General features: G+C 41.0%; 1 protein-coding gene across 2 annotated transcripts in view; it reads left to right on the top strand.

Annotated features, from left to right (window-relative positions):
- MAPK8IP2 (mitogen-activated protein kinase 8 interacting protein 2) overlaps positions 1-15807 on the top strand; it is a 237283-nt gene that overhangs the window by 205150 nt on the left and 16326 nt on the right. For both annotated transcript variants that reach the window (XM_069229474.1, XM_069229475.1), the window contains exons 10-11: positions 10362-10432; positions 11191-11289. In XM_069229474.1, coding sequence (XP_069085575.1) covers positions 10362-10432; positions 11191-11289 — 170 coding nt within the window. The remainder of the gene's footprint in view (positions 1-10361; positions 10433-11190; positions 11290-15807) is intronic.

Raw genomic sequence — 15807 nt, 5'->3', positions numbered from 1 at the left:
GATCAGGCATAGAAGAGAGTCAAAGAATCTTCAAAACCAATTATAGCCCCTCAACACTTTTTAGAAGAAGTCATGAAATAAAACCTTCTGGGACTACAAGAATTAAGTTCTATCCCAGAAATCATAAACTGGATTTCAAAGAAGAAAACCGGAAGTTGTCAAAATGGAATTACCTATGAGAAAGCTTCCTTTTACTTATCAACAAAGATACTACAATCTATAGCGTTATCATGGTATTATGATGATTCTTTGCCTCTGCATTTAGGGATCACAAAAAATATTGACATTGTTAAATGGCAATTCTGGTGGCCAATTTTAACAAGAGGTGTAAAAGATTACATTGCTCATCTCCATGCAGATTAAAGCAGATTTTCATAAGCCTCAGGGATTGTTCATGATTGTGCTAATAATACCTACTAAACCTCAAGATAAAGTCTCCATTAACTTTGTTGGCGATTTACCATTTGTTCAAAGCTACAACACTTTTTGTTTACTCAGGAGCTGTTCAAACTGATGAAAGATCTATCACCCTATTTGCTTTGTAGGTACATTATTTATTTGTTTATTTATTTACATGGGATTTGTGTGTCCCTTCTAGTTACTTCATAGCATTAAATAAAAACTATGTGACAGTTTATATTTGGCAGCTGTTGCTAAAGTTTTACAACTAAGTAACAGCTCAGGAATCCAAGGATTTCTCTACCTGGAATGCGTCCAGTCTATCTAAAGGCAATCACCTGGTGTGCCAATAAGACAATCCAGGGAAGTTGCATAGGAGCAACTAACAGCAGTGATCAGCCCTGTAGAAAATCATTCACATGTATTGGCTGTGACAGGAGATTCATTGTATCTCACAGGGAGATCTGACCCATCACATATATGGACAGGTCATTTCATAACAGGTCTCCGCATCAGCCGTACGGACTAAGGCTGCATTGTAGAATTCAACCTGAGGGAACACTTGCATAGATCACTTTGATGAACTGTCGACAAAGTATGGATAGTGAGGTACTAGTGGAGCAAGCTTACTTTATGTCCATATCAGTGCCTTGATATTTTACCTAAATACCTTACCTCCCTCTGCTTATTTTCTGTTGCTTCCACTACCTGGATCGAAAAGTAAAGATTTGTGAGAAGGATGCAATGACAAAAAGAAGAGCTTCAAAGCCTTCTAATATACAGTACTTTGTCATCTTTCTGGTGGCCTTAATAGCTTGCTTGTTATCAACAGTGTAGGTTTAGGACCATTTTTAGGATGTAAGACTACATTATCACAAAGCAGTGATACCACACAATAGGAAGTTTATTTCTGATGCATTGTCTGGTTGGGCAGATCCGGAAGAGGGGTCCAAGTGTGCCATGATCTGAATGATTTTTTCCTGGTCTAGAATACATAAAAATGACATGCCTACATTCATACTTTGGAGTCTGAAGACTTCAATTTAAAGGTTCCATTGTATTTAATGGATAATGCATGATTCATTGAAGTAGCTAGATGCTACAGGTGAGAAAAGTTGCTTCCCATGGAAAACTGGTGTTGCCCAGGGAGGGTTTGCTGGTGGTACAGATGCTCCAGAAGCTCTGGCATGTACTGCATGGCTCTTGGACATCAAGAAAGCAGTCTCAGGACTGTTCCTTCAACATCTGTATCCTTCTGCATGCTTAGCTGGGTGAGAAGGGAGTCTTGGTGCTCAATGCTAGTGCTCTAAACGACAGACGGATTAAGGGTAGAAAACTATTTATTGCAGGGAACAATATACATCCATCAGAGAAGGAGAGCCGCTAGAAACTGTCAACATGAGCATACTGGCACTCCCACCTTCCATATGCGAATTTATCAAAAAATATTCTAAGAGCACCACACACCCCTTTTGCGCAATACTAAGGCGTGCATTTAGCAAGAATAAAAGTGTATCTAAAGGCCAGTGCTCTGATAAGAAGTAGGTACCCAAAAAGCACAAGTAGCATGGGTACTCTACGTTTTCAATTTCCTGGACCCAAAATCAGGGCATTATATAATCGTGCATCCAATGTGGAGGATACACATTCCTCTTGCCCTGTACCTGTACTCTTGATCCACTACCCTCCTTATCAGAGGAAAATAGAACTGTTCCTTCTCACAATGATTCAAGTGCTCTTACCATCTTACTCTTGTCCCACACATTGATATCAGACAGCTCAGCTGTTCCTGTACTCACTATCCTGGTCCTTAGCAAGCTAGAAATTTGTGATTACTGTTATAGTGTGTTCCTACCCAGTTTTAGTCTCATCAAACTCAAAGTCTTGTTTGTTGAACTCTTTTTGCACATTATATAATTAACACTTGCATCTTTTTTCCTTGTCCAGAAAAATCTTAATACAGTCCATGCCTTCCTCCCACATATCTTTTAAAGCAGAGATTTGTCTCTGTCCACACGAGGTGCAGTGTGATACCCCCATCATGTCTTCCACTTTCTCTCTCCAATCCTTCACATAGTGCTAGCTTTGAACTGTCTAAACTCTCCTCTAGTATATGGCTCCATCTTTCCACAATGCTATTGTTTTGAGGATAGTAAACAAATGTCAGGGAATGCTTAATTCCATAGTATTTCAAGAAGCACTCTTAATTCTGTGAGCAATTGACTGAAAAACATTGTTGGTTACTAACACATATGACAGACCTTCCCTTTTAAACACTTCACTCCAAAACGTGTTCAACTCCATTGAAATAACCTGAGAAACATATGTGACTTCTGGTCACTGTCAGAAATGATCAATAACACCTACTGCACACTTTGGCATTCCACCAAGCACTTTGTTTGCACTGAAAATGTCAAGTAACAATTTCTTCCAAGGTCCTTCTGGCACATCTGCTAATTTAGAATATTCTATCCATCCATGACAATTCAGTCCTCAAGCCCTAATTTGTTAGGACTTCGCCACTTAGATCACTTTTGTCTGGCCACCCTAATCTTGTGTACCCATCAACCAGACACAACACCATATCCTCCCCAACAGCTTCACGCTATTGCTCTTTCAAAATCTCCCCTCTAGACTCTTCACACACAGGTGACTCCAAGATTATGACTTCCCTATCATCTTCATGTATACCTTTCGTGTAACCTTCAGGTATGGGTATTCTCATTCTGGAAAAGCAATCTGCCAAACATTGCTGCTACCCAGTCCATGTTCCACGTTAAAGTTACATTTCAAGAACCAATACTGCCACTTCACTATCAGGGGAGTTGTCTTGGTGCAACCCTTCATTGTGAATAAATCCACCAGGTGCATGTGATCAGTATGTACTGTGAAAGGTACGCCCACCACACGTGTTCTAAAATAACTCACACTCCACGAGCATGTCCAGGCTTCCTTTTCAACCACTCACTATTTCACTTTCACCTCTCTGAAAGGTTGTAAAGCTGGTACCACTGTTTCTAAATTACTTACCCAAGTATTAAGATCCCAAAAAACGCATTGCTCACAATAGTAATGGTTACAGGATCACATTCAATGTCATACAGCACTATTACAGATGCACTCATAACTCTGTTTTAAGTTGCACAAATTCTGCTTCACAATCAATGTACCACTCAAAATGTACATTTTTCTTCATGATGTATCTAATCTGCACTATCCTTTCAGCAAACCTTGGAATGAATTGTAAAAGAAAACACAAACACTCAGGATAACATACTGAAATCACACAAGTGTTTATTGCACAAATACCCAGCAAACACTAAAAATAAGCAAAACAATTGCCTAATCAACGGACCAGAGCTTCACCCTCAATCAACTGGAGCATGTAATGCTAGAAAGTAAACATTTTAATGCTCCATTTATACACTTTTTAATCCAAGTTAATGGAAATGAGAATAGGTGATAAATTGAAACCTACCTAATGAGCAGCAGCCAGATTCTTCTCATGAGAAGAATGCAAGAAGACCTTGATGGAAAAGATACAAGTGTTACCAAGTGTCACCAGTAAGAGCTGCCTCTACTACTTCCTATTATCTTTGTTTTGATGTACCATCTTCAGCACAAGGCTATGCTAACTATAATGGTTCAGCAGAAATATGCAGTGTTCAACATAAGATAACAAGCTAGAGACCCATTCAAAATGGTCAATACTACTGAGGTTTTAGTGGTCTTCAAACAGGTACGCAAAGGAAATAGCATTTGATTCATAAAAATGTAACAGCACTTTAAGACACATGAAGGCATTTTCATTGCAGTTAAGCAAGCAGTAAGGCACATAAGCAAGTTAATTTACTTTCCCAGAACTTTGAATGATACACAGCAAGTCCCAAACATTACCTTCACTGAGCGTTGTCCTTAGAACTGGGAAAATCAACCTTGGCACATATACTTTTTGTTTAAGTGCTACCCCCTCGCAACTGATTCAATGCCCCTCACAATCCATGCTGCCCTTTGCAAATTCACACTTGTCCCTGGAGATGATGAGGCTGTGCTCTTCCACTACTATTAACACCTGAAATAAAGTGTTATCTTGTTCTTCACAATAACATGAATCAGAACGTAATCTTGAAAATATGCCACACTGACCATGCCCTTGAAAAGTTGGTACACTGCATCCTGGAAAAATGCTGCAGCAGACACCAAACTAAAAGGCATACATTTGTACCTAAAATTCCCTTCCAGAATATAAGATGTTAAAGTCTTAAAATCTTGTGAAGAGCAATCTGAGCTGACAACAGGTCCAGAGTGATGAACATAGCAGCTTACTTCAAAGTGGCAGCATTTCCCAATACTTGGTAGCGGTTGACGATCCACCCACGCACTACTATTTAATTAACTTAAATCAACACATAATCTTATCTTGCCATTTTCTTTATGAACAACCTTTATAGGGGACAATCATTTGGAAGATTCTATTTCTTCAATCATTTCCTTTCACACCAAATGTTCAAACTCTTTCTTTAATTCTTCCCTCACGGATAATGGTACATCACTCATTTTGTGCACTCTATCTAATGAACAAAACCTTTCAATAATCAAAGGGAATCTGAGAAAGCTTTTGAATACTTTTGGAAATAAATGTTCCCACATGGATGCCTCATCCTGATCATTTTGTGATAATTCCCAGACACTGCCATGATATTCCCACACACAGTTACCTTACTCGGGTGGTTAGGGTCCAGCGTCATCAAAAGATTCCTTTGCTGAGGCCAACCTAATAAACAGGGCCCACCTTTGGCAGTGTATACTTTCACATGAATGGGCATGCCCTTAAATTCCAAAGTGATATTGAACTAACCGGCATCAATGGGCATGTTACCATACCACACCAACCAGATATCAGGTGATTTCAATTCCACATCATCAAGCACTTGCAACAAATGTTCCCCATCAAGGTGTATCTCATGCCACAATCTGTTCATACTTTAGCCTTTTTTTCTCCAATTAGGATTTTGAAAATATGGACCATCATTCTCTATTTGCCAAACATCATATATATGAAGCACAACCTCCTCAGACATGTCAGTATCATGTACTTTTCTTACTTAAGCTTGTGTCTTTGGAGTCCTGTCATTTGTTACAGTCACACTTTCACTTTTGCATGCATGTGCAATGCCCCTTTCCTTTTGCAGTTCTGGCACACGTGTCCCCTAATTTGACTACTCTTGCTTAAAGCAAAATTACTGTTCAACCCACACCAAAAACAACATATATTTATTTTGGAATTGATCCCTAGGATTCATTACACTGTCCCGAACATTAGGATCTGTTCGATCATTTACACTTTGCACATTATGAAGCACTCTAGAATTATGTGACATTCCTTGTGAGGTTGCTCCAACTCTTTTATTGATATTGATCACCTTGTCCAATTTCATCCTGTGTGCCAGTAAAAGCTTCCTTTGCAACATCAAGTTTTTTGGGCTTCTCTGAAACAGCAAAAATTAAGTTGGTGCTAAAACTCCTTCAAATCCTTAGTGTTCAGTTTTATTGAGATAGACTGCAAGTTACAGAAAATAATAATCTATGCTACCATGTTTAAAATTCAGATTTTCTCAAACTGAAGTTTCATTACAGTAACCACTATCTCAGCATAGCAAGTTGTAATCCCTTTTCGATAGAAGCATTACCTCGGTAGCTCACATCCCTGAAATTAAAGAGGCTGAGTGCAGCAGAGATTGTCCTACATTGTATCATGCTGTTGTCCCTCAGCATCCGAAAAGTGGCATGCTCACTGTAAGCTAGGCATCATTGGCATTTCGAGAAGCTTTCAGAAGCTTTCCAGTTGCATAACTTTGTGGGGGTACTCAATATCATAACATTTTTCTGATGTGTCAGTTTTGTGACATAATGGTGCTCGCCCACATCACATGTAGACGTGTTGGTTCTGTGATGTTGCAAATGCATGTTGCAGGCCTTTGGCTTCAGTCAGTGATGTCCTCATCAGGCATTGCCTCTGAGCCCTTTCACACATTTAACCCTCTGGTCACCATGCCAGTGCAGTACTCAAATGCATTAATATCTTTTATTGTATAAAATATATTAAAATATTCATCACAATAATAAATATATCTGCAAATAGTCTATGAGAACTGAATTTCAATCACACTTCCTTAAGACAACAATAAACATAACCCCAAAAGTTAGTTAATTTCTCAATAAACTTGCAATCTGTCATAGGTAAACATTATCCTACAACCTCTTTGACAGAACTACAAATATTAAATGAAATGCATCTTTCAAGAATGTCTTGCACATAAACTAGGACACAAACAAATTAAATGCTCAAATGACTCCTTTTTATAATTACATAGTTGCTAGGCCTTTGAGGGTAAACAGTGTTCCAAGACCCCCTCAATCTGAGCTATCGGTATCAACAAAAAAACAAAATCTTATGTACTTATGTTTGCATCCTGGATTCAAATTAGAGACTTTGGGCCATATTTACAAGAAAGTGGCACATCAGTAGTGATGCAGCACTTTTCTTGCTGCCCCTTGCGTCCTCTAACACCACCATGGTGGGACTGAGCCAATAATTAGGCAATTTCTCCTAGAGTTTTTTTTAATTAACTTTGTCGAATGCTGACGAATAGTCAATGTAGCATGCGTATAAATTAAGGTTTATTTTTTGTCCACCCATAGTTTTAGTGCAATGATATTTTCAACAGTCAAATATCATTGCTTAAATTCAGATTGCTCTACAGGAATTAAGTTAAAATCAGATACCCATTGTAATAAGCTATTGTAAGAAAGTCACCCTTTTAGCATTTTCACCCCAATGTTTCTGACTGATACTGATGGTAACTGACCCAGAGTATGCCCTGGGATCTTCTTAACAGGCACAGGGTCAGTGCTCTGAATAAAAAGTATATGGTCAAATGGCACAATGTTATAATACCAATTGGCATTGACAGACCCTGTAAGTCCCTAGCAGATAATAGGGCAAGGGGTATTCAAACTACCTATAAGTCCCTAGTATGTAATAAGACAGGGAAGTTTAGAGTCCCAGTAGATTTCTTGTACTGGAGTGTGGACTGCTGTGTGCCTGCTGTCATTTTTAAAGGCAGACCTGCCTTGAAGACTCTCTTTAAAATATAAAAAGTTATGCAAATTCGACTTTGGAAGTAAAGGTACTTCCCAAGTAACAATCTACCTTATTTATACATATGTCTCCCCTTGATGCCTCAGGGATAGGGTGCCATGTCACTAAAAGCAGACCATTATAAAGATGTTTTATATGCCCTGGTGAGAAACTGCACTGTTAATTTTCCCCCATTGTAGAAAGTTGGCTCCACAGGCTATAATGAAAATATTTTTCATAAGCCTAAATATTGCTTGGAAAAACATATAAGCCATGAAAGGACTCACATGAATGGTAATGATAAATGCAACAATTTGCAATTGTTGAATTTATCATAACTTATACATAAAATAAGTTATGAGACTTTCTTTACTGTAAGCCAAATTCCAGCCTGCTAGTGGTCTTGCCTGATTGGTCAGCCCTAACAGGATTAGACAGGCTGCTTTGATGAAGTGATAAGTGGCCTGCACTGAGCAGAGGTTGGCAGATGGTGAAGCCAGGCTAGGAAGGGGGCTGGGTGAATCAAGCTGAGGCTTCAAAAGGATACCAGTCAGAAAGGAATGTAGCCAGGCCTGCCCTCTCACCTCTGTACCCCAAAGATAGATGGTGGGCTTAGGAAAGGAATTTGCAGATGTCCAGAGGGAGGATGGGAAGGGTTATTTGAAATGAGCTACACCAGGGGGTTGGTTTAGCCATATTTTACTCCTTTGGAGGAAAATCATCCATCTTGGAATGTTAAAGTGCAGTGCTTCATGGGAAAAGAAGATGCCACAATTTGGAGGAAGTTGTCATACTTCTGAGTGGCACCTTGCAGCTAACGGGACAAGGATGCCCACTGACTGTCCCCCAAGATGATTGAATAAAAGTGGCTGATCTGCATTGGGATTCAGATCTCCTGCCTGAAACCACAAGAAGAAGAACTGCCCTGCTGAAAACCTGGTTTGCAACACAGAGGTCTGCACACTTAAGGACTGCACCTGTTGCACACTCGCATCCCAGCCCAAATGACTTTGCGTTGCTTTAAAGAGAACCCAGGAGTGGTCTCCCTGAAGCAACAGGTTAAAAGAGCTTCCCTGCACCAACTTCCACAAACATTCCCAGCCTGGAGTGCATTCAGTGAACTTACAAGGACTTGGCCACGTGCATTGTGGGCATTGTGAACCCAACAAGCAACTCAGAGATTCTGGAACCTTGGATTGGGGTTGTGGATCACTTTCCTGCATCAAGAAACACTTCTGGAAGTAGGTGTAAAAGTGTTACATTGCGGACGGCTGGAACTCTCGACTGTGCCTCGGTCCAGTGCAAACTTCCCTTTGAGTGCTATTTGCTTCTAAGCACTTGTTTTACTTTTAATCTTTAAAAATGTATATCTCTGGTTCCCTATATTGGAATTTTGCCCATTTGGTGTCATTTTAGAGATAAAAATATGTATTATTTTTATAAATTGGTGTGGGATTTTTGTGTGTGTTGCATCTTACTTATATACTGTATTGGTGTATTTAAATGCTTTACATACATGTCTCCTGAGTTAAGCCTGACTGCTAGTCGCCAAGCTACCAGTGATTGAGCTAGGGGCTACTTTGTGGGACCTTGACTGGGCACAACCCTGTGTTGGTGTGTATTGCTAGTGGTGGGTGTGTACCTACCTCTACCAATAACCAGCCTCCAGCAGCTATCGCATAAGAATACTGCAAAAAGTTTTCCTTCAGAGTCTAGCAAAGCGATAAAATGATAGTTACTGGGGTTCTGCTTTAAACCCTTTTCATGCAGGGGTTTATAGTAGCCCTCTCCATGAGGGAGGGAATTTTCCAATTCCAAGATTTTTCGTAAACAAACTATAAAGTAACTAATTGATCTTAGATTGGAAGAATTGATAGTACCTTCTAAATACCGATTATATGACCTTCTAATATGATAATTAAAAGCCATCTGTTTTGGGTTGTGATCACTTTCTTTTCCTGGGACAATCTGATAGTCTTGACACAGAGTAAAATCAATAATATGTTGTGACTTTGCAGAGAGCAAGGTTGGGTTTGTGGGTTGATTTGACGAAATTCTTTTATTTAAAACACGGAATCCTAGCTGTAAGACCAGTTACCGTTTCGACTGCACTTAACTTTGGAACACCTACTTGAGGGTGCCCAATTCTAGTCAGTAATGACGATTTTTTTCAATGGGTGCAGTGCTCACCTTTGAAGAATAGTAATGCTGCGTTTTTGGCAGTTATATCTACGTCTCTGCAATCTCACTTGCTGCCAGTTCTTGTGGATTACCGACAATGCATGGGTAGAAGAGTACTAACTGCATGACACAAAATACATCCATCGGAAAAGGGGAACGACAGCATAAGAATATTGGTACTCCTACCTTTTATATAGTACCTTATCGGTGAGTATTCTAAGAACACCACAGACAGTCTCTACTGCGAGTATGCATTCCGAATCTCCCTTTCTCATCTCTGGTTTTCCTTCCCTTCTGGAGATAATTCGGGTTCAGTCCTTAAATAACTACAGAAGTGGCAGTGGAGGTTGCAGGTACGTACTCAAATAATTTCCCACCACTAACTACTTTCCACGTTCTCAGATGAGCCTCTAAACAGCTAAACATAAGACTTTAACGTTCAAAAGCCTTCCACACAAAGATGTACATTTTCGCACTTGAAGGGAATACTTTTAAATAAATACAGCCTAATCAATAATTACAGAAGACAGAATGAATAATTATTACCATAGTAAATATGTGCGGTGTGTGGTATGTCGTGCACGTGTGCATGTGCTACAAGTGTGTGTGAAACTTTCCTGATTCCTTTAATCTCTTACAGTTTGAGAGATGCAGTCACTTCTTTCAGATGAAGAACATTTCTTTCTGTGGCTGCCACCCAAGAAACAGCTGGTAAGGATTCCCACTTGTATAGTTTATTCCCCATATTTCTTTCTTTCTACCTACTCATCTCTCTTTGCTCCATAGTATGCCACCTCTGTCTCCCTTGATCCACTCACATTTTCACCACTCTTGCTTGGTGTTCCCCTCCTGCTGTCAGGCCTTTAACTCCCTTTCTCTCCTGTTGTTAGTTCTTTTGTCCACCATCTGCAGTCATCCCTTACAAGGAGTATGTCTTTAATAAGTACCCATGCTTGCCCTATACATATATAAGGAATAACATCCACTGTTAATGGGGTTAGACTTCAGAACAAATTAGCTGCCTCTTTCTGATTTCTCATGCCCTCTTACAGATCCCTTATAGAAAATAATTGTTTCTGCTCAGTCAAGCCAGTCTGATCCGATGGATAGATGCCTCTCTCATGGCCTCCATCCTAAAACACAATCTCTCATGAAGGGTTAAACACTACAATGATTCTACTCAGTGTCCAGCCCGGAGCAAAAATTAGGTACAAGCTACTCCTTCCATGGGGCCCGGCCTCAGAATTAGCCTCCTACTCACCATCTATCTGGGGAATAAACCATTCTTTTTAGGTTCATTTCTCAGAATAAAGCAACCCTAAGTGACAAACCCAGCTCCCCCTTCCAACGTGCCCAGTAAACAACCTTTCCTGTTTTTAGCATCAAGCCTTAACATTTGATTGCTCTAACTGGCCAAATGTGCACCCAGATTTTTCTCATTTAACCAACTTCCTCTCCTCATTTCACAGTTACTTTGGGTTTATCACCAAGCATCCGGTGTTGAATCGCTTTGCTTGCCATGTGTTTGTGTCCCAGGATTCCATGCGGCACGTGGCAGAATGTGTGGGGTAAGTACTGGGAAGAAATGGGGGTTTCTAATTTCTTTCCACTGAATCTTCTTTCCTCTATACGGTCTTATTCTGAACAGGCTGCAACAGAGGATCCTTCCTCATGTATAGAGCCAGGGCCTGCTGTAGTGCTGGTGGCGCCCTGAGCGACAGTCTCTTTTGGCACCCCTCCACCCCATGACCACTTCCTTGGATTCCCTCACTACCCCCCATCTCTCCATAGACCCCCTTTCACATACATTAATTTGTTTTAAAGCGCTTATAAAGGCTGGCTTTACTAATCCACTCAGCTGTCCACATAAACTATAGTTCTGTTCTTTGCTGCAGGCATTTTAACCCTCTCTGCTACTTTATGGCGAGTCAAAGCTGCCATTAGACAAAACTCCCATCTCTCTCTCTAGCAGGAACGTTAATAACAAGAGGTATCTTGACATTTTGATTGTTTCCTGAAAGCTTGAGACACAAGGAACTTCTCACCAGGTGCTTTTAAATCGCAAGTTTCAAAAGTCATTGCTAAACACAGCGCCCCCCCAATCCAGGTTAGCACCCGGTGAGGCTGCACTGCTCGCACCGCCCTAAAGCCGGCCCTGCCTACAGCGTTGCAAATGAGAGCCAGCAGCACTCCCCTCTGTGGTTCACTAGTTCACTTCTGGTGTAGGCGGGCTGGTTTTAAACTTTGAGGCCTTCCTGTTGATTTGACCCAGTGGTGTCTGTGGACTTTTCAAGATCACCTAATATACAAACACATCGCTGTGCTAACTCAACATGCACTGCAATCCTTACCACAAAGAAAGCTGAAATGTTCATACTGCTCAACTTTACCAATGCGAAATAACTAAACTGTGGTTCATGAGTGAGTGGGTGGGTGAGAGGGAGGTTTCCACAGCCACATAACCCACATGGTACCAGGGAAATTCTACTGCATAGATCTGACCATTACATTTTTGAAAGTTTGGAGAAAGACAAGACGATGCTAAGTTTGCATTTCCTACTCATTTATTTTGTAGTAACTTGTTTGATTGTGACCATAGCAAAACCTGCTGTTGTGATCTTTGTTTCAGTAAAATGTTTCAACAGGGGGCATATTGCACTCTGTGGCCCTGTTGATTCTTCAGTAGGAGCAGTAAAAAGGACATCTAGCAAGACGGAAAATCCTCTTTGATTAGATGTGCTTTCACATTCCTCAGCACTGCCAGGCCTTTCACCTTCTTGAAGGTAAGGCAGATTGCAATCCAGATTTGAACACCCGACACCGACTCCTCTCATCATCCGTTTACTTTCTGACTGACAATGTAGGGTGAACAGGTCCTGGAGTTGTCAACCGGTCTCCCCCAAGCTGTCAAAGTGGAACTTAAAGTTTAAATCGCATTCTTTGCAACACTGACAATCAGAGAGGTGTGGTCTGAATGTTTTGAAGTGAGGCATCCCAACATTTCGAACTGTGTAGCAGGAGATTCTGTCTTATTGCTTGATTTTGAAGGCATTGTAATTTTGCAGATGTTTTTTAGGAGCTCCAGCACAGACCATGTTGTAGTAATCAAGTTTTGACTACTGGTGGTTCCCCTATTGAAGCATTAAGGTGTTGCCTCTAAGCAGACCATCCTTTTACTCCTTGTAGCATGAGCATCTCAAGCTGTGCACCACATTTTCAGACTCTCAGAGTGTCAGTAAAAAAAGAATGTACAAAGTCTGCATGGCAGCCTGGATGATTTTGTGCTTGCCAAGACGTGCAGTTGTTGTAAGCCTTAACTTCTGTCAGTGTGAGAGTCTGAAACAGCTTCAGACTGTTAGGCTGACAGTGTTACAAAATACACAAACCGTGCATGTCTTTGCTGGCAAAGGGAACTCTTCCAGGCTGTCATGCACAGTTTGTGCTTTCCAAGTGCTGACTAGTAGTGCTCAGTTTGAGTGGAGGTGGACCTTCAAGCAGGCCTCGCACCTCTCTAACGGTGTCTGCTTCTTGTTCTTCATCAAAGCATTTACAAAGCCCAAAATCACACTTTGTGTGTGATTGATAGTCTAGGGTCAGTGTGTGACTAGAGGCCTCACAAGGAGGAACTTCAAAGGGAGGTAGCAGGTCCATGATCCAGAGACTCAGGGCCATATTTGTGGCCAAGTGATGCAGTTCTGCGCAACAGGTCACCTTGCTGTGCTGCGCTGCATCACAGGGAAAGGAAAGAAATGTGCTGTATTTAAAAGAATGTAGCGCATTCTTACCGTTGTCCCTGTGCTGGTGCCGTTTTGTCAGCCGAGCACCAATGCAGACATCCTTGCACCATGGTGCGAGAAGTTTCTCCTTTGTAAGGAGGATTTTTTTGTGCAGGATAGAGTACCTTCCTGCACAAATAAATCCCCGGAGGCATATTCCTCTTTCTATGTGTGCTGCAGAAGGCAGCATGCATAGAAAGTGGAAGTAACAAGGAGAAGTAAAGATATTTACCCTTGTTATCCCTCGCCTGGGGATGCCTAAGTTTCTGACACATTCCCAGGTCTGCCACTTCTGGTAAATCTGGAAATGCATTAAAATCCATGTGTTTTGCATGGGAACACCTACACAACACCCATGGAATGCTTCCCTGGGGCACAGTAACGCAATACAGCGATTTGCGCTGCATTACTCCAGATTTATGAAGCCACCCAGGGCAATACAAATTTGCCTTAAGTGGCTTCATAAATCACATTTTGGGCTTTTATCGCACTTGCACCATGTTGCGTGGTACAAGAGAGATGCTCCCTTTGTAAATATGCCCCTCTGCAGCTGAGGAGGACCTGAGGTGGAACTCTGACAAGCAGACGAGAGTATGTAAAATAAAAAACAAGCATTCGCAATGCAGTGGTTCTCACGTTTGCTCGAGTTAGAGCTTTTAGCGTTGTAAATTCCTAACTGGACTTTTCTTGCCACATAAATTGAAAATGAAAGGTAAAACAGTTGATAGAAGTGAGCCGATTCAACGCACCACAGCCACCATGAGCGTGAGCTCTAAGTAGAGACACAAAAGGAAAAAGAAGTTCTCTCACATTCAAACGTATCGACAAATGTGCAATTATCCACGTAACAGGGTTGATGGCCAAAACTGCCCCAAGGAGGGAAAAGCGTAAAACATTTACCAGTGATAACAAAGGATTTATGAAAGGCAAGCCCATGAACGAGTGATAGTGGTGGGTGTGGTTACAAGCCCAAAGATTGATTACATCATGTCAGAGCTCTTGCGCACTCGACCTACAAAAAATGGCATATGTGTGCACGCCTGAGAGAATGTCTTAAGAGTGTGGGTGATGGAGAGTTAGTGACCGGGACAGTGAGTGAATGACTAAGAGTGAGTCACTGACAAAGTGTGTGCCTGTGACAGTGAGTGAGCGACAAAGTGAGAAAGGGTGAGTGACTGAGTGAGGACAGGGTTTGACTGTGAGAGTGAATGTCTTAAAGAGAGAATAACCGAGAGAATATGAAAATGAGTGTGAGAACTGAGAAAGTGACTGAGAGGGTGAGTGACTGAAAGGACCAAGTGAGTGAGAAAGAGTGAGAGAATGACTGAAAGAGAGGAGACAATGACAGAGAGAGTCAGAATCATAGAAAGAGTGATTGAGGAAGATAGAATTACTGACAGAGAAAGAGTGACTGAATGAGCAATAGTGACTGTGGTGAAGTGACAGCGAGAAAGTAAGAGTAAATGAAAGTGTGATTGCCGTGCATGTGAAGAGGCTACTCCAGGGACTCCATAAATTACCTAAAAAAATTGGTGAGTTTCAGGAAACATAAGGTGCACTGGGCTATGTCTGTGGCTGAAGAGAGCTGAAAGTGCCAAAAGAGCTTAAGGGTTGAGGGGCTTGCAAAGCAGAAGGTATTAAGAGGTTCATGAAGTTGGTTAAGGAACTTTGGGGAATGTGATACATGAAGAGCATGGTGTAACTCAGAAATACAAAGGGATCAGGGACATGAGAATACTACGAGATAAGAGGCTCTAGAAAATGAGTTGAAATGTGACTGATAAGCATGAGGAAATTGAGGGGTACAAGGAAAATACTCATACATCACTAAAGATAACGAAAAGTACATGAGGAGGTAGGACATGTGGATGCATGGGTAGGAATAACAAAGGATCTTAGAGAGAGGATGACCACGGTGTGGTGAACCTATAAAAGCCTGTGGTTTTAGCTAATTTATTTGAAAATGTGCTGTGAAATGCAGCATCTGAGCACATTTGTTTCTAAGTGATTTTGCGCAGGGAATAATCTTGCTCACTCCACTGACTTGCTTGTTGAAATTTGTGGAAAGGTGCTCCGCCATGCCACTTTTCTTAAACTAGAAATGCAGAAATGTCCTTCTTCTTTGAAAGGATTCATAATTCCACCAGCCTTTCTAAAGAACCTCCTCCTTCTCTGAAAGGATTCGTAATTACAACAACTTTTCTAGGGAACCTTTTTGTATTGTTTCTGACCTTCAGCAACACACATCCATAAAACTTGAAATAGTACCATCAAAAGTCCTTTCTAACAATACTGATCTTTTTTCCTCAG

The sequence above is a fragment of the Pleurodeles waltl genome, chromosome 4_1 (assembly GCF_031143425.1).
Source record: "Pleurodeles waltl isolate 20211129_DDA chromosome 4_1, aPleWal1.hap1.20221129, whole genome shotgun sequence".
Taxonomy (NCBI): Eukaryota; Metazoa; Chordata; class Amphibia; order Caudata; family Salamandridae; genus Pleurodeles; species Pleurodeles waltl.
The sequence above is the reverse complement of the archived record's forward strand: the minus strand, read 5'-3'. Positions and strand labels throughout refer to the sequence as shown.